The sequence below is a fragment of the Echeneis naucrates genome, chromosome 8, assembly GCF_900963305.1.
Source record: "Echeneis naucrates chromosome 8, fEcheNa1.1, whole genome shotgun sequence".
Lineage (NCBI taxonomy): Eukaryota > Metazoa > Chordata > Actinopteri > Carangiformes > Echeneidae > Echeneis > Echeneis naucrates.
The window spans coordinates 12,227,097-12,246,551 of record NC_042518.1 but is presented as its reverse complement, the minus strand read 5'-3'; the positions used below and the strand labels follow the sequence as shown (position 1 = coordinate 12,246,551).

Genomic DNA, 19,455 nt, shown 5'->3' with positions numbered 1-19,455 from the left:
TCCATTCAAAGTAGGCCATTGCAAATCTCTCTCTCTCTTTAGCACATTCTCTGTCTTTGTGTGTTTCTGTCATTCCAACGATCTTTCAGACGGTAATGTGATCAGCAGCAAGTTGAGGGCTGCTGGGTTATTCATGTGGAGCTTGAACGTGGGGAAACTGCTCAGAACAGCAGGACCTCAGACACTCATGCAGTGCCAACACGCTCACTCACACACACAACAACTACAGTAAAAACAACAACAACAAAAAAAAAAGAAAAGATGCTCATTAGTAACAGCAGCCCAGCAACTGAAAAGTAAATGCACAACAAGGCAATATGACCTAAAAACATAACAGAATACTAAGCACCCTGTTGTAAGCGGGATGAAGAGAAAGAGTGAGGGCCTGCTGACGATGTGCAGTCCCCTGGGGACCCCTCCTCCACAAAAAGAAACACTTTTCCAATATCACCTTTTCCGGTTACTTCTTGCACCTTGAGGACCTAGCGAGGTGTGTGAAAGTGAATGTGTGTGTTTGAGATGCACTATGAGGCAGATCAGTCTCTCTAAAGTGGTCGCTCAGTTTTTCAATAACACCTGCTGGCTTTTTATAAGCATCAGTCTGGATAAAACCACATTTACTGAACTCTATTCCCTTTCAGATTAACCGCTTGACCCTTAAACAACACACCCCGGCACACACACAGATAACTCGGTCTGACAGTTGTCTGTGTCAAATTCTGTGGCGAGTGATGGCGGAAATAGGAAATTGAAACAACCTGACAATTTATTTCAGCATGTGGTCGTGTATATGAAAAATAGGTCCCTGCAAGCCTCTGCATGCAAATGAAAAAGAAGGGGGGGGGGGGGGGGCAAAACTGATCCCTGCCCCCAATACAGCAGCATAAAAAAAAAAAAAAGCAATCAGCTTTGGTGAATTTGCAGTCAGGACTCGCATACCTTTAAGGAGAAAGAAACACAAAGGAATGAGAGGGGGAAGAGAGAGAAAGAGAAAAGTTTGTTTGTTTTTTGACAGGAGGAGACAGGGGGAGTACAGAGCTGCATGAGCGAGTAGTACGAGATTGCAGAAACCATTAAAAGGCAAAGAAAGACAATAAGAGCCGTAACAAAGCCAGAGAGAGAGAGCAGAGAGGTATGAGCTCATCACTCCCACGTATGAGTAGCCGGACGCCACGTCCAATTGTCAGACAACAGCGCCGCGTTGAAGTTATCATGCTGTTCAGAGTAGATTGGATTTAAATGACCAATTTGTCCCCTTTTACTTCTTGCCATGTTCCTGCTCGTCTCCTTCAGCTCTTCTCCTCCATCATCCCTCTCTCTGTCCTGATTCCTCTCTTTATCCTGTTTATCCCTTTCATCCTCCTCCACCCCTCCTCTCCTTGTTCTTGCCTTTTAACTTCCTGTCCTCTCTTTTTGACCTCCCTTGTCTGCTTTCTGTCCCAGACTCCATTTGTTTCCTTCTTTCTTCCATTTCTTGACTTTATTTTTTTGTTTTTACCAGTATCCACCCGTCTCCTCATCCCTCTCGCTCCTCCCCTCAGCTCTTTGTTTCATCTGTCCCTCCCTTTTTACACGCTGATGGCAGCTTTGCCTGTCACCTACCTACCACCTTCTGCTCTTGTTCACTCAAACACAGTAATTCCCTGTAACTGTTCCTGTCAACGAAGAAAGACTGGATCCCATTTTCAGTGTGGATTTCTTTGTTGACAGTGATAGAGCAGGTTTTGGATGGTGGGCTGGTCTGTGGAAACACTGAACACACTTCAGGAACGTCATCAAAATGATGCGTAGCCATAGCAACAGCTGCTTAAAAGCCCTCCCACACAAGAAGAGCACAATTCAGTGTGCCACTGCCGCTACAGGGAACATGACTGACAGCTCTGAGTAAAATATTATATGCACCTTGTCCATATCTCCTACAATCACTCCCTGCTTCTCGCCGCTCTTTTATACTGACATCTCTTGCAGAGGTTGCTTTCGCATAGAATAGCATGCCGCCAGGTATAGGAGGATTGTCTGGCCCTATCAGGACACCAGTCCCTCAGAAGAGGCTCATTGCTGGCAGGGGGAAAAAGAAGCATCTGGCAGAACCTTTTGTTACAGAGGTGACACATGTCTGTCCGCAGCTCTCCACAGGCTATCTGTGTAATTAGCAATGACAGCACAGCAGAGCAGGGGGGGGTTTGGATTTTCAAAGCTAGGAGAAAAAGAGGTCTAATTCGTGCCGCCCTGCTTTTCTGTTTTCATACAGGAGAAGGGTGTTTATGAATTCAATAGTCTTCTCATTAACAGACTGGCCTTCTGACCCGGAACACCAGCAGCTGCCAGCTTCCTTCAGATTGACCTCGAACCTCTGAGACAGCAGACTGATCAGTATGTTCTGATTAACATTGGCTGCTGATAAACATTAATGACAGCACAATTACTCCCTGACTGATAAATCCCACTGCTACTGTCTGTCATACATGCTTACCCTTTAAGGAACACATCTTTTTTTCTGTGGTCCTAATTGGCTCTGTCCAAAGGCAGAAATGCTGCATACCAGTATCTCTAAAGCTCTATATTTAATTAACACACTGCACCTCATTTTGTTAATTTAATCCAGACAAAAATCTCCAGTGGATTTACTGTCAGTCACTGTGGACAAAGGCTTCTGGTAAATCTAATATAATACCAACCCACCCATTGCAGTTGTGTATGTTGTGATAGTGCCAATCACTATTTCTGGCCATAACCCTGGTGGCATTTCACCAGCTTTCCTCTGGCCAGCAGCACAAACACAACAAATCAGAAACACACACTCCTCTCTGGAGTGTTTTGTCGAGTCAGACACTTAGCGCCTGGAGCAAGAGAAGGCTGGCTGCCTAAACACATGGTGTCTGTGTGTATATAGGTATATACGTTTGTGTATACACATGTGGACGTGTGCGTGCGTCCTGCCATCTACACACACAAAGCTCAGAGTTGTTAGTTCCCGGTAATTTTACGAAGCAACCTGTAAACAGTGAGCCTGGGAATAAACAAAGATCCTACTGTACTGGTAGTAATGCTAAAACACTACAACACACACACACACACACACACACACACACACACACACACACACACACACACACACACACACACACACACACACACACACACACGGCAACACAAAACCATGGACAAACCAGCAAACATAAAAAAAAAACATGAACGTTAATAAGTGCCTTCAGGGCTGACAAACAATTATAAAGTGCAATGCTCATTTGTTTAGTTTTTTTTCTGTTTATCCACATAATGCATTTCTGCACAATAAAAATGATCCACATTGGGCGAAGCTCATTTGATCATATTACAGTATTTCTGAAATGTTAAACAATGTCAAAGCACAAAAAGCCATGTCTTGCTTAGTGATTTTAAGTCTCAGACTGATGGAATAACAGCATCAAGCTGCTGTCTGAGTAAAGATTTTAGTGAACAAAAGTGTGAATCAGAGGTTTTTTTAATGTAAGATGACTACACACGCTATTTGTACTACATGATGAACACGGCACTAAAAATATCTGTAAAGTCTTAAACAGATTCAGCAGGTGCTTTTAAGGCAGAAGATTTTTTTTTTTCTTTTCTTTTTCTCCACTTTCTCATTTTATACCCAAAGAGCTGTTCACATATTTTTTTCATGTAAATATAAAGAAATAATTCTAAAAATAAATTACATAATGTATGTACATGCTTGTATATTGTTCTGTCTAAACAGGGAGTGTTTTGAACTATATTTTCAGCAAAATGAATATATTAAAGTTTTCAGCTTTTGGATTTTAAACAGGTCAGCACAGCGGTGCAGATCTTCACAGCCAGAAGGCTCTGGGTTCAAACCCCCAGGGCTGGAGCCTTTCAGTGTTTCTGCATTGGTTGCCCTGGGTGCCCCAGCTTGTTCCCACCATCCAAAGACATGCAGGTTTAGGTTGACTGGTGAATCTAAATTGCCCGTAGGTCTGAGTGTGACTGTGAACGGCTGTTTGTCTCTGACTCAACCCGTTTGCAACTCAAACAGATAAGCAGTAACGATAATGGATGGATTTTAAACATACAAAAGCACAAGTCTGCTGATTAGAGTGGAAGTTTGTCGAGCCATGTGTGCTGCAGGCCCAGGCCGATGTGTAACTGCTGACATCATGTTAGCATGGAGCGTTTTGAGACTTCATTTTATTACTGATGCGTGGAGAGCATTTGGGCAGACATGGCCCAGTTAATGCAACACTGCTCTAAAATTAAAGGAACGCGGTCATTCAAAAGAAATAACCAAATGTGGTTATTTATTTGTAGAAATTTGTCTAAAATTCACCATGGTTGGCAGGCAGGTTTGTGCAAAAGAGGCCACATAAATGCTCGGTTTCTTCGGTTGTGCTGTTGCTATGTCTGCTGCTGAAAGGAAGCCGTGGTAAGTGTGTCACTTTACCACTTTACAACACAGCGCTACATATATACACAAATATGAAGAACGCAACACAACAACACATTTTGTGAGTACTGTGCAGGGTGAACCATTGCTTTATACGTCAGAGAGACAGGATCCCTCTGTCTCTGCAGCGATACACACCTCATGACCCCCAATCTGCTGTTATCGTGAGCACAGGCCAAATATAATGAGTCACCAATCACACACACACACACACACACACACACACACACAGGCAAACTGCTCAAATATAAATACTGCAAGATGAGCAGCAAGTCTGGCAGAGCCGCGCAGAAGCATCTGAGTACATTCACACACATCCCTCAGGATGCCTGTCTGAGTGGCAGTAGGAGGAGGACAACCTGCTGACATCAAGGCTGACTCCCTCTGTACATCACACTGCAGATATGAAGTCATAGACACGCACATACACACAACGCACAAAGAGAGCAAAATGCCTGACACGATGTTGCTGTGGGAATGAGAGGAAGTGGACAATTCAACTTCTTTGCCCTGAGGAGCGGGGGCTGATTAGGGGTCATTTTATCACTGCTGCACTGTTACAGACAACCCTGTCAGCGAATAGTGAGATGCCTCGTATCATATTAAAGTTGATATTTATCCAGGCTACATTTAAATAAGATTCATCATGCTCAACATTGAAATTCTGCCTGGTTATTCCCCATATCAGACAGCTTTAAATCTTTATGATGAAACAGACTGCCTCTGCTTGATTTGGTCTTGGTAATGTTTCCCTCCTTAAATATCATTTTAAAACCCTTTATCTGTATGTAACCTTACCAGCATGGAATGCCTCTGCTCCTTCAGAAAGGCCAAAAGGTTGGCTTCTGTCCTGTGAGTGCAGTGGAAACGTGTGAGGATCGCATTGCAGCTTCATCTGCATTCATTTATGAAGGAAGTGCAGGAGGCCCTCTCAACATGTGTGGAGTATAGGGTGACTAATAGAGACAGATAGTATGTCGAATCCACTCATCTGTAATGGATTAACCTTGCCTGGCCCCCAAATCTGCTCTAATCAGCCTAAATCTGCTTGTTATTGTAACACAGTATTATCAACGGTGATTTCAAAACATTTAGATCATGACAATAAGACCACATCAGCATCAGAAAAGTCTATTCAGGTATAACAATATACAATGTTATCTACTATATACTGTAGACTCATCTCAATCTTCGCACACCACATTCAAGGAGGCTCCCATCTTTGACAAATTATTTTCTATTTGAGCTTACTTCAGCACTTAGTTCATTTTTTGTTATCAATTAAATAACTTTTTGTTTTAAAAATTGTGAAGATGGATATCAAAATTTGCCAGTCCTTAAAGTTTGTAAATTATTTTTTGAGTTAAAAAAAAAAAAAAAAAAATTGTTATAGTTTTAATGGTAGAGTTATAGCCAAATGTAAAAACATTCAAATCCAGATATAAAAGTAATATATATATATAAACAAACCAAAGCTTTATCCAGCTCTCGAAATGGCTTTTTATTCAGCAGCTGACAATCTTCGAGCCTGAAAGCACCATTATCACAACATGGGCAAATGCAGAGACCTACAAAGAGTTTCTTGTTTAAAAGTGTAAAAATAGTTTGACATCCTTGGTGCTATGAATCTTTTAAAGTGGGTCATTAGTCTTTTTGTCTTGTTTTAAAAGGAAAGCCAATATAAAATCCATTCCAGAGTCATCTTGTCGTTGTGCTGTGTGGTGGACAACCCACGAGCAAAGCAGGAAATAAATGAGCCCCTTTAATATCTCACTGTAAGTGTAATTGCAGCTTGAGTAATAACTTGCACTGTTTCTGGGCATTCTGAAATGTTTATGTACATACACGAGCAATCCAGCTGATCGGTGTTGATGAGCATAATAAACATGATGAATGAAAAAATGCTGTTGTGATGAAATGCTGCTCTGGTAATTGTGAGCAACTGTTGACCTGTTTTTTGTTTTTTTATTCTCTTGTCATGTGTGATTGGTGGTTCCCCAAATACAGATTGGAGCTTTTGCAGCCTAAGAAGGATTTGGCTTTTTCTATTATACAATTTGGTTCACAACAGTTTGATCAAGGGTTTGTTTGACCTTTATAGGCAATTCGTTTGTCTCTTTATCCTATCCATACTCACATGTTAACCAGTGTGTGCATGCCTTTGTGTGGTTGAGTGGCAGAGCATTTATGCTGTGAATAATATTTACATAGCCCACTGTGGACCACCAACTCTGCACTGCTTACTCAGTTGGTCCCACACACACACAGACACACAAAGACTCTAAGAAATAAAACACAGAGAACTGTCCAGTTAGACTGGCTCTTGTGACATAACCTGGTTCCAGCCTTGATAACTAGGGATAATGCTATTCCAAGCATGTGACAGCATGCGCCGCTTTCATAGCCATGCTATCTTGGTATGATCAGTCCAAACAATCACAAAACATCAACACAGCATCAGTAGTCAGCTGGAAATCAGAAACACGGTCAGAGCATAAGCATAGAACCCCTGCCACAACCTCCCCCGCTACAGTCCTGTGATTAAGACACACGTAATGTAATGCTACATTAACATCTGTCAAACAGCAGGCAGCCAAGAGTCATCTCCAATGTTTATAAATCTACATGTCTAATTGGATCACTTTAAAACTTTACCTTTCTCCTCTCCTCATCTGCTTTCTCTAATTTGGTGTCATTTCTAATGGAATCCCATTATTTCTGCTTCTTTTCCTTACATCTTCATGAAGGGTTTGTTCATGTATGTGTAATGCTAAAACCTTTTTCTTCTGTCGGACAAAATAACTCAGACTATGTTTGCAGTGACAACGGAGGGCAGTACAAGACAATTATAATTAAAATACAAATAATTAAGAATTAATAAATTGAGAAATTACTGAACCACATTGACTTGCTGTAGCTCAACACTCACTTGGTTTTAATCAGCGTGCACAAAAGGGAAATTGCTGCAGAAGCAATTGTCTTTTGCATCTTTGCCTCAAGACAGACAACTTCTGTTGGCTATAAATCTTGTTCTGAAGGTTGAACCTGTTCTCTGCTGACACTATGGAGGCTGAACGACCAGCATCACTTCAGTCAGAGTTTTAAATATTGGAAGCATTTCTCCCGGGGAAGTGATCAGAAGTCGGTAAGTCTCTTTGATCGTGACATTTCCTGATCCTGCGACCGGTGGGTTCGCTGGGAGGAAATCCTGAAACGTGCATTCGTTGCTCCACCCCTCATCTGTGTAGTGGTCACAGACACCTTCTGTCCATAACATGCTCTCAGCACCCAGACGGTAAAACATGTTCCTCCAACAGGAATTTAGCTAGCTCCAGAGTGTAGTCTAAATAAAAAAATTAAAATAAAAAATGTAACTTCTGCATTTGCCTGCAAGACCGCAATGCCGTCTAACTCAGCTCTAATGGTGTTCATATTTTTCTTATGTGAATAAAATTCAGTCAGTGATGGAAAATAATAACAAAACTCAACAAAACTGGAGTATATTCTACATATGTTTGATAATCGGGTTTTGAACTCCAAAAAAGCAATGTCCCCAGTTTTTCAAACCCAACGTTGGCCTGGCTACAATGTGCAGCATCCAGGTCTTTGAAGCTTGACTCATAAACCAAAAAAAAAAAAAGATATGTGCAGCATGATTTTTTTCAGCCTTCTCTAACAAGTCCTGCAACTTTACACAAGTACTGGGAAAAAATAAAAATAATAATAATATATATATATAAAAGTCAACCACAGAACCACCACAGAAGGCGATCATGTGAGAGAAGAGTAAATAAATCACCACATGCAGCTTTGCAACTACGTCCTGATGAAGCTACTGACAATGTGCACCTAATTGTTTATCTACCCATCTATCTGTTTCCTCACCGACTTCAACACTTTGTTAAGATTCCCCACCGAAAAAGTACACCTCTGTCTGTAGATTGCGACGGGCTTGAACGAACACACACGCTGCGCTCAACAGCACCATGCATCATCTCCATAGATTAGATTCCAGGATGCAAAAAAAAAAAATAAAATAAAATAAATAAATATATATATATATATATATTTTTTTTTTTTTTTTTTTTCTCAATGGTACACTCCCATAAGATTTTGCAGTGGTTCATCTTCAAGTTAGTTTTTTTTGTTGCTGTTGTTGATTGTTTTGTTTTTTATGCTGCTTGGATTTGGATGTACATAGTGTTCTTTTTTGTCTATGCTCAAGTGTGTGAAAACATCCCACTGATAAAAATGATCCAGGCAGACTGTTCAGCTGAGGGGGAATAATAAGACGCTAAAAAAGACGAGCGGTTGAAATCAGATTTCACTTGGACTGTTTGGCATTTCCATGTTAAACTTAAATTAATGACTTGTAGCGCAAAGTGAGTTCCAGGAAATCATCTCAGATATGGCGTTAATCCTGAGCAGTTACAAATGGGTTTGCATTGGTGCTACCCATAAATTCACATTTCCACTTGCACACCCTTGTTAAACTCCGGTACAGTACAGCACAACAGCAGTGAAGTCAAAGGAACGCACAACCTAAATACAACAAAGTGGTGCGACATCCACAATGAACGAGGCCACATTGCTATCTGTATTCGAACGCACCTAAATACTCTGTTTGTGGCTCCAATTGAGGCCAAATTGTTCCTTTCAGACAAATGCATCCACGTGGTTCACTTTGACCAAGTGACCTCAAATCTCAAACTGGCACAGAACAGAAAAACAGTCAAAGAAATATTTAATCCAATGAAGATGAGCTCATGGCAACTGCAGCCAGGCCAGCTGCCTTCCATATGTACAGCCACACACCTCAATAATAATCTCATAATAAATTTAACACCTGGTTTTGAGAAAAGACTGGTACTTGAAAACACATGAATCACGTACTGTTGATCAGGAGATACCAAAGTACTCGCGCATAAAGGACTGAGGACATATTTGGTCTTACCAGGTGACAGGCAGGGTTAGATTTCCAGCGTATGAAAGGATATGGGTTACAGACGACCCGGAGACACCAGTTTCGGGGCCTTGTTGTTTGCTTTAAGCAGAAAAAGGCCATGGGAGCCAGGGCTGGGTATGGCTGCTGCTGCTCTTCCTCGGAGACACAGTCCGGATCGCGAATAGGAGCCGTGATGCGAACTCCCAGTGTTGGTCCAACTTCCACTTCCAGCTCCAGCTCTTGCTCATCATGCTCCTGAAACTCAGGACTCCATTCATCTCCTCCTTCTTCCTGACCGCTACTACTCCTCCTCCTTCTCCTCCTTCGCCTCCTTGTCTCCACCTCCTCCACCTCCTCCTCCTCCTCTTCACCAAGGCCTCCACCAGGGTCGACCTCATGACCTGGAGCGTCATTCCGGTAGGCCGCCGGTATGGCAAGCCTCACCTCTTCCTGCACCTCCTCCTGCTCCTGCCCCTCCTGGCACTCTGCGTACTGAAAGCGCGCTCTCCCCTCGCCATCAGTCATGATAGAGCATCAGGGAGAGCCACTCTGAAGGGAGGTCAGACAGAAGGAGAGTGAAACAATGTGATGAGAGAGGCAGGGGTTGGAGGCAGGCGAGTAAACATTTGTAAAGATGCAGAGGAACAGCGGCAGAAATGGAAGGAGTCAAAAAGAGGGATGGACTCACCGGAGACAAATCACACAACGAGCCAAATACACTATTTCCTCCTCCGATATCTCAGCAGCAGAAGTAATTGCGTTCAGTCAAGCTACCCACTGATATTCGATATTCATTTACCTGACAGCTTTATTTCACAAATCTTACAACATTTCTGTCTCCTTATCTCAAAAGCTGACCTTTCCCAGTGACGGAAAATGAAATGACACAAAACTGAGGGTCTCTGTGGAGCATCACAGAAATATTATGTGAATTTGATACAGTAAAGTCACCATTTATCCACACAGACCTCCCATTTTAGTGGCATTAGATAGTAAGAAACACAGTTCATCCAATAAAGCACAATATGGCAACAAATACCGATAATTATATTATGGGAACAGTGGAAATTTTTTGTTCCAGTCTCCCTCTCTCTTTCTGTTGCTATGTGATCGAACAGATGGACTGCTCTGTCTCTGGTTTACTGGAGCTTTTTAGCCCCCACCACGCATTGGTGGGCAGGGAATGCGCAAAAAGAAAAAAAAAAAAAAAAGGAAAAAGAATAAATGCCACATTAATCCTCATCATTGTAATAAGTAGAATAACACCCAGAATACAACATCAGGCATCAAAATACAGCAGACTTTTCTCTATCAAAGGTTTTCTCTTTCTTTTCTTTTTTTTTATAGGCTTTGTTTCCTGTTGGCTTGCTGTTGTAAAGGGAAAAGCGCATCTGACGCTGGAAGCATGTTTCTCTGAAGGAATCGTACGACAGAGGAGGAAAATATCATGCATGTATGCTGAAAAGTACTTAAAAAAACATTTCTAAAGGTGTCAAAGGGGAAATGAAGCCGTCCGGGGAAGTGAAGCGCCCATCACCTGTGTTAGTCTTTGTTCAAAAGTGGACACAAAGGACAATAAACCATTACAGACAAAGACAGCAACTTCATTATCAAAAATAACATACCTTATCGAGACGGAATCGGAAGTTTCCATAAGCATGATCCGTGACTTTCCGTGTTTCTAAGCGCACCCAGCCTTTCTCCGCAAAACCGGAGCTTTCCTTCGCTTTTCTTCCCTTTCCTTTCTTCTCCTGCTTCCCAAAAAAATAAATAAATAAAAAAATTAAATAAAAACAAAAAATAAATGAATCTCTTCACTTCTTTGGGCTTCTCGCAGACCTAAGGTAATCCGGGTTAAAAATGAAAAATTAAATAAATAAATAAAAAAAAAAAATCACTGGAAGTAATCAAAAGACCAGTTGAGGCGGTCTTGGTTTCGCGCGTCGGGAGGAACTGGCGCTTCCATCCATCCGTCCGTCCATGGCTGAGAGTGGCGCGGCGGCTCGGTGTGCGCGCCGGGAGGGTCGTCGGGGGCCGTGCGGGCTGCTGCTGCCGAAAAGCTCCGTGAGATGATCTGACACTGGGAGAAAACTTGGCCCGGGACCCGGGAGCCCTGACACGTGACGCGATGTCCGGCTATGGAGACGTAGCGCACAGTGGGAGATGCGCGCGCGCGCACACACTGCGTGTGTGTGTGCGGGGAGAGGGAAAAAAAAAAAAAAAAAAAAAAACAGCGAAGAAGAAGCGGGCAGGGCGCGCCGCGGTGTTTCACGCATCACCATGCAGTCAGCAGCAGATAATGGAAACGGGATAAAAAATATATTAGCCTGTAGAGTCAGAGTCAGCACAGAAACACTGAATGTCTTCATTCTTATATGGGATTCTTATTGTTGCTTACAGTGAAATTAGGCTACTTTACATCATTTCCCCTCATTCAAAATTTAAATGATTGCCTAGGGTAGACCCAATACCACAATATGATGGTGGTGGTGGTGGTGGTGGTGGGGGATTTCGTCATGCAGACATAGGCAGGTGGCAGAAATTGCAACAGTGGTCACAGTTGGAATTGCAGAACAAGTTACCACAGTGCCCCCCCCCCCTCCAAAACTTTTTCACCTCATTAAAAAAAAAAAAAAGTTTCAAATGGGCAAATTACAAAAACCAATTTGGATTTTTGGGGGGAGACAGTATCTTATAGTATAGATTTAGTTCGTAAAGCTAAGTTTGTGTGATGGTGTAGGATTAGGTCCAGATGAGCCAGTTCAGATTAAGGATCTGGTCTGGATCCATATCTATTTTCTGAAAAAGACAGCAAGTCGGGCATGTCATCATCTGCCCAGCATGAGAGGGAGGAGTTCTGCACTAAACTGCACCATTTGATTCCACTGAAGCTGCAAATGTGAGCAAACTAAAATCGCAAGTTCAGTCTTATTTGTTGGCATCATATCTGTAAACTACACCCGTCGTTGGCGAAATACACTCGGTATTTGCAATTTATTTATTTATTTTTGGATGACAGTAATGTGACGTCAGAGCCTGAGAAATGGGAACCTGCATCGCTGACCTTTTGAAATAGCTTGTTAATGCATTCATTCACAATCAACATTATCTTTCACATTGTGTTTAGCATAGTTGTCATGGTTCAGTGCCTGCTTTCAATCAGCCAACTGCTATTTCAGTTGGTTGATGCCAATGTCTTCATAGCCAATTTATTTGCCAGTCAATTTAAACCCCCGTGCTGCCTGGATGATCAAGCACCAATACATTCTTTACATTTGATGTAGAGTGTCTAAGTGCAACGCACAGAGAGAATGGGATGAAAATCGCACACTGACAGATATGGAGGTTTGTACTGGGCTAGAGTTTAGGGCCATAAACTCCATCCTGAGCAGTCCGTCTGATAGCAACACCACAGGAGGGACCTGCCAGGAATTTCACAGTATCTGACGTCAGGAAGGGGAAGAAACTCAAAGTTTCCCCATAGAATTAAATCTGTATGGCTTCATTGAGATCTGACAGCTAATTTGATGGAAATCTGGCCAGTCAAACACGGTCACAGATCAATGACAAGCTGCATGCCACTCAGACACACTGAGTTTGAGGAACATTTTCAAGGGAGACAGAGACTGAAAAGCCTTCCTTGTGCTGCTGGTGGATCGCTCAGTCTGCCACGCTGCACTAACACAAAGAAACCAAAAAAGCTGTTTTCTCTACCAGAGCTTCTTTTGTTCCCACTGGAAACCAAGAAGGGAGGAGCAGTGGAAGACTAAGTCAGTGCAGAGATTTTGAAAAATAAGCCAACACAATTACTCAGACGAAGCGGTCCTAGAAGCACTGGCTTAGACTTCAGTTAACATTTTTGTTATTAATATTTTAAGGCTCAAGGCGTATTAGGTAAAAATATAAGACCAGTTTTATCAATTAAAATATCCTGTAGGAAAAAGGGTTCATAAATCAAATAAGGGGCTCAGTCCTCTTACTGTTAATAATTCAAAATTATGCAGATAAGTAGTGTAATCTATGGTCCCATCTATTAAATTTCTTTGGTGTATGTGATCATAATTCAGATGGAAAAGTGAAGACCAGCAGGCCAATCTTCCGACAACCAGATGTAATCCTTTTAAATCTATATGTGTATACTGTAAAGGGATATAATCTACATGTTGTTCCAGCCCTCATGAGGATTAAACATATTTTCTCTCTAATGATAACTGCAGGCAATCTGGTAAACTATGGCAATAATGTTTTGTTGTTTTTTTTGACATCATCTGCATGTACAAATGGAATGACATGTTAAGATGTGATCACGACCTTGAGATAAGAAATGCATCCTTCCCCAAATGAAACCCAGTGATGCATAGTTGTTACTTAATCAGAGAAAGAGGTAAAATGTCAGATTTGAAACTTCATGCCCAACCAGGTCACAAATCCATAGTTTGTGACACCAGTAGTTATTTTCTTCCACTGCCTTACCAAGATACCTTATGGTTCAAAACTAACTAAGCCCACAATACCAAAGCAGCAGCCATCTCCTCAAAGGTCTTCAGGATGACAGATTCATGCTGGGTAAGAAAATACTTCAAGTTACGTAGCCAGACTTTTCGCTGCTGAGCTCTTTGATCAGTTTAACATGTTAGAATAAGATCTGTTGTCATCATGTTGGCAGTTTTTCAGTCTCCTTTGTACAGCGTTGCCTTGCAGCTATCTGGTGCACTTCACAGATCATTCAAAAGCATCAGTTACACTGGAACAAACGGACAGAAGAAACACCGGGCACAGGGATGCGAAGCCGCTGCCAACCTCATCGCTGCACAAGGCTAAGCTGATCAAAATCATCATTTGCCAAAAGGTTGATGTTCGCCTTCAAGACCCTTGGCAGCGCAGAAGGCCAATTTGGGAGTCGTTTGAAGAAGAAAAACCACAATGGAGATATGTCTGGGTTTTATTTAAAAAAGGTTAGGTTTCATTTTTCATCTTTAGAGGAGTACAGTGAATTCCTTTTTTTCCCCCCACACATTATTCGTGGTTAGCTGGATCACGCTGTCCTCTTATCAGTCTGTAGCACACAGATTACATACAGTATCACGACTTGCTGGTCCTGACAGGAAAGAAAATCCTCTGGGTGTGTTTATGTGTGTCAACTCATTCTCAGCTGTGAGCAGAAGCAGTCTGTGTGCTGATAGACCACAGCACACACTCTTCTGACACCTGTCTGTCTCTTCCCCTTGTCTGCCTTCCCATCACATACAAAGAGTTGGAGCTCATATCGTCAGAGTAGGCCTGGCCCCAAAATGGATCCCATCAGGCTTTTTTTTTGCCCCTAATATTGGCTCCAGTTTCACTTTACACTCAACTCTCTGTGCAAAGACTGAATGCCTGGTTTGAATTTGCCCAAGGCACCTCTTAGCAAATGATTTTCTCCACCAACTCTCAGCAGCATGTTCTGCCTCAGAGAAGAGCTGAATTTGAATTTGTCAGCTCGCTTCTTCTCTGTTACACAAGAAAGTGGCTTCAGAGCTCGCAACATAACTGCTGATCTGAAAACACTTACAGCAATGCTATGCACTTGGTCAGAAAACCTAAGAGGGGAGAGAAACCAGTGTATTATATCATAAGAGAAGAAAACATCTCTTACGCACTGTATTTAATTCATTTGTACAGTACATATTGCCACCAGTCTAAATCAATAGAAATGCTTGTGCTTCCCACAAATAATCAATACTCCTCTTTCAGCCTGTACTCTTCCATTCCCTGGCTGTCCCAACCAGTTTCCCATCCCCCCATCCCATCATGCCCCATCCTCCCCTCTGCTCTGACTCCCACGCTTTCAACATCCAGCCCTTTCTTCCTGCTTTTCTCATCTTCTCATCAGCGACCATCACTTGCTCCTACTGAGTGGGATTTTTGAAGTACAGTAACAGAGAGTAAAGCCCATTGTATATACACAAACATACACAAAGTTATGGGTTTTTAGTACACAAGGGTAGCATAAGCAGCCAGCAAGCAAATAACAGAATACCTACCAAAAGCACTTAAACTCTTAAAGTGCAAGGAAAATTATGTGCCGCTGTTTGATTAACACGTGATCTCTGGAGACGTGCAGGGCAGGAACACAACAACATCAAAGACGTCTCCGATGTAATGAATGAAAATAACCCGGTCCAGTTCTTCAAGATGTCAGCATCATCTATGTTCCCACCACCTTTTCCTCTGATCTATTTCAGTTCCATACATTCATATCTATCTCAATCTCCTCCACCCCCTCAGCCTCATCCTTGGGGACTAGTCTTCTCATCAGGCCTGCTGACGTATGTGAGGAGGGGGAGACACTACACTTCTTTCTGAGGGTTTTCCCCAGCAGCAGCAGCCTTACAGATACTTTCATACTGTACATGTGCAGACGTGAGTGTGTGTCAAGAGCACAAAGGCAATGAATTATACATATTCTTGATGTATTTTTGAAAACCAGCAAAGTGCACTGAGATACATAATGCGAAAGACTGAAATAGAAAGAAAGAAGAAGGGGAGGCTTTTTTTTTTTGTTGTTCTTCCCTCATTTTTTTGGTGTTTTTCTTTTCTTTTTTTAATCCCTATTTTATCCGTCCTGTGTGCCATAGTAATCATTCCAATTAGAGTATGGGAGAGAAAACAATATCTGTACATTCATAAACACAACAGGAACAGAGGAAACGGTTACATAATCACACACACACACATACATACACACACACACACACACACACACGGTATGGTGCACAGACAGCTTTAGAACAAAATCTGTCATGCCACAGTCCACTCAGCCATGAAGCTCAGCCGTACACGTTGACATGTGAAAGACACCTGTGCGTATGTATGTGGAAGCATTAGATCTGCTCTCATCTGCTGTGCTCATGTGCATGTTAATATTTGTTATCCTAAAGCATTTGTGCGTGGTACTGCTTATGTTGGTGATGTAATTGATACCTATGGGGCTACAGTGGTTGAATAACCACTTTATTTCTCTGGAAGGGTAGCAGTAAAACAGAAATATATCTCGGTCTTCCCTTAAAACTTCAGGACCTTCGTGTGCTGAGGTGACCGAAACAGAGCAGCCACAGGATAGAGCTGGCGGGCCTGCCGCTGTGTTGTGGCTTTGTGCAGTGCCTGACATTCGAAAGAAAATTTACATTTGTGTCTAAACACATAGAGGTCTGTCCCGTGACATCCAAATCTAAAGGATTTAAATCCAGATGTATTTACACTTGACGTCACACAGTGAACTGATGGACATTAACATACTTATACTACAGTATACAGAAGTCCTACAGCTTTGTTCTCCACAACAGGCACAGTCTTCAAGCAGGATGAGCTGCAATACTAATCACATTTATGTACAGTCACTCAGTGTGCGTGCGCACACACACACACACACACACACACGACATGGACAGCCCACGTGCATTGTATTTACTTAAATATAATAAATATGTAAAGGAATTTCTTATTTCTTAGAAATTTCTTATGCAATTCTGCCAGTCTGAGTGTTACTCTCTCAATCAACAAATTATTTTGGTTTTCTATTGGAACAGCAATCCCAAAATGATCTAATCAAGGAGTGTGTGTTTTAATAGGAAGGAATCTGACAAATTTCACATAGAAACGTAGGAATCGTCTGTTGTACACGTGGACGGGATTCCTGTTTGCTGGATTGTCTATAGTGTGATTCTGGCGTGTCCGCGCCCTGTCTGCTTTCATCTGGTGAACATCAAAAGGAGTATTGAGCCGCAGGAGCTGGCCGCCAACTGGCCTCTTGAAAAATATGAAGCTGATTTTCAACACAAAGACCTGCAGGTACCAGGGCGTCCTCGCCCACATACACCCCTACTGGTAGACTTCAAACCAGCTCAGAGAGAGACAGAGAAGCTGAGGACAAAACAAGGGAGGGAGTCAACAGAGAGGAGTAAAGGTTTACAAAGAGAAAGAGGGATGGAGGAAGAGAGGTACAGGGAGAGCGGGGGAAAATGAGACAGCAGCAGTAACGGCAATAACATCTGGATTATAATCTGGTGTAAGAGAGGCTGGCAGCCTTCCATACAATATACAGACAATCACATAGAGGACAACAGCCTGCTTAGGTAGAACAGTGGGGGTGGGGGTTAGTGCTGTTGCCTCACATCAAGAAGATTGAGGGTTTGATTCCTGGGCCTTTCTTTGTGGAGTGTGCATGTTTTCGTGTTCCGCTCTGGCCTCATCCCACAGACATGACTGCGAAGGTTATGTGGTAACTCTAAATCCAGCCCCCCGCAACCCCGATGGATCAGTGGCATAGATAAGGGGTGAATGGAGCCACCCAGTCGAAACAGCTATTTGACATCTGAAACTTTCAGATTCATTAGCTCCCTCATTTTCTAGCAGTTCTTCCAGTTGACTCTCGGTTTGTATGAACCCTGTGGACCAGTGAAGAGCGTTCCTTCATTGTGTCTTAGTCAAGCCTTCATTCCTGTCAGTGTCATGACAGCTGCCAGCAGTATACCACTACTATTATTTTAGGTTCCCTGCCTTCAGAGTAAGTTCGGAATAAATCAAGATTTAAAAACTATGACCCCATGTGGCTTTCTCCTGTTCACACAGTTTGGTGCTATCTCAGGTCTTAGTCACATTTGATGGAAAAACTAATTAAACTGGGGCTCATAGTAGGTCAGGGAATATTTAATTTCCTGAATACCTGCTCATTCCACTGGTCAGAGCTTCTGTGTCACAATGATAACCCATTCCTCACCAAGACCAAGAGAGTGGACCATATCACTCCTGTTCTTAGAGCTTTACACTGGCTTCCTGCCACAGAATAGATTTTAAAATTCTAATGTTGGTTTATAAAGCTCTAAATGGTCTGGGGCCAAAATACACCTCTGATCTCCTGGTCCATTATGAACCATTTTATGCTCCTCACCTGTGTAATAAACTTCCAGAGCGCATCAGAGCTGCTGAAACTCTGCACTGCTTCCAATCAAGATTAAAAACATTTGTATTTACTGCGGCATTTCAGTAATCTCCGGCAAAGCAGTGGAATTTTTTTGTATTGTTTAATTTACTTTGCTTTTAAACTCATTCACTTTTAATGTACTTTTTAATTTTTTATGTGAATCACTTTAAATTGTCCTGTATATGAAATGCATTATACAAATAAACTTGCCTTGCCTGACTCACTTTAATATTAACAGGATTTTCCCATAATTGGGAAATAATGTCACTGCCATGGGAAATGAGACATAAACAACCAAGTGGAAGACATAAGTGGATTATTAGATTTTTATTTATTTATTTTTTTAACTGAGCATGTGAATTGAATGATTCATCTTTCTTGCGGGCAAACGCTGAACATTATACCTCTTACGATTTAGTAAATGATAGGTGATCAAACCATTGTGTCAACTTTATGCCATATAGGTCTCTCTTATCTAAATATCTGAATGTTTCCATTCTTGTATAAGAAATCAAAATCAAAACAGGTTTGATTAATATTTGGGTCTGATTGACGTAAGCTGTACAAATTCTGAACACAACTCAAACTAGAACTAAACTGTTAGCCCCCAGAACAATTTTTTAAATCTTGTCAATGAACAACTTCCATATTACGGGTAGCTCAGAAAGAAGAGTTAACACCTGTGATTGGATAACACCAGCTGCTAATGCCATCAACATGTTGACGTTCTGACTCACTAATACTCAGCAGTCCTCACTTTATAATTACACAAGTACTCAGTACTGGCTGATTACAACAAGAAAAGGTATGCAGGTAACTTGTTGGAAGCACCTTTACCTCACTGTATACCATGAAGCCATCTGTCTTTAAAGTCCATCACTGTGTCTTTGCTCAGTTTTCTTCCCCAGTGACTGTGTCTGAACAGCTGTCGCATGAGTCTACACTGTCTGTCACACTGTGAGCTCCCACAGAGACAGACATAAAGGCAGACAAAGACAGTAAATAAGACAGTGTGTGAGCTGAACAGATATGCACTATTGCAGGTGAGAGGGTGGAACGGAGAGAGATGAAAGAGGACAAGAAAGAAAACAGCGATGATAAAAG

At 42.0% G+C, this 19,455-nt stretch overlaps 1 protein-coding gene across 1 annotated transcript in view; it reads right to left on the bottom strand.

The window, feature by feature from the left end:
• cacna1ha (calcium channel, voltage-dependent, T type, alpha 1H subunit a) overlaps nucleotides 1-9,632 on the bottom strand; it is a 95,660-nt gene extending 86,028 nt beyond the window's left edge. The window contains exon 1 of the mRNA XM_029509090.1: nucleotides 9,442-9,632. Within this exon, the coding sequence (XP_029364950.1) occupies nucleotides 9,442-9,509 (68 nt within the window). The 5' untranslated portion in view covers nucleotides 9,510-9,632. The remainder of the gene's footprint in view (nucleotides 1-9,441) is intronic.
• Between the last annotated feature and the right edge of the window lie 9,823 nt (nucleotides 9,633-19,455).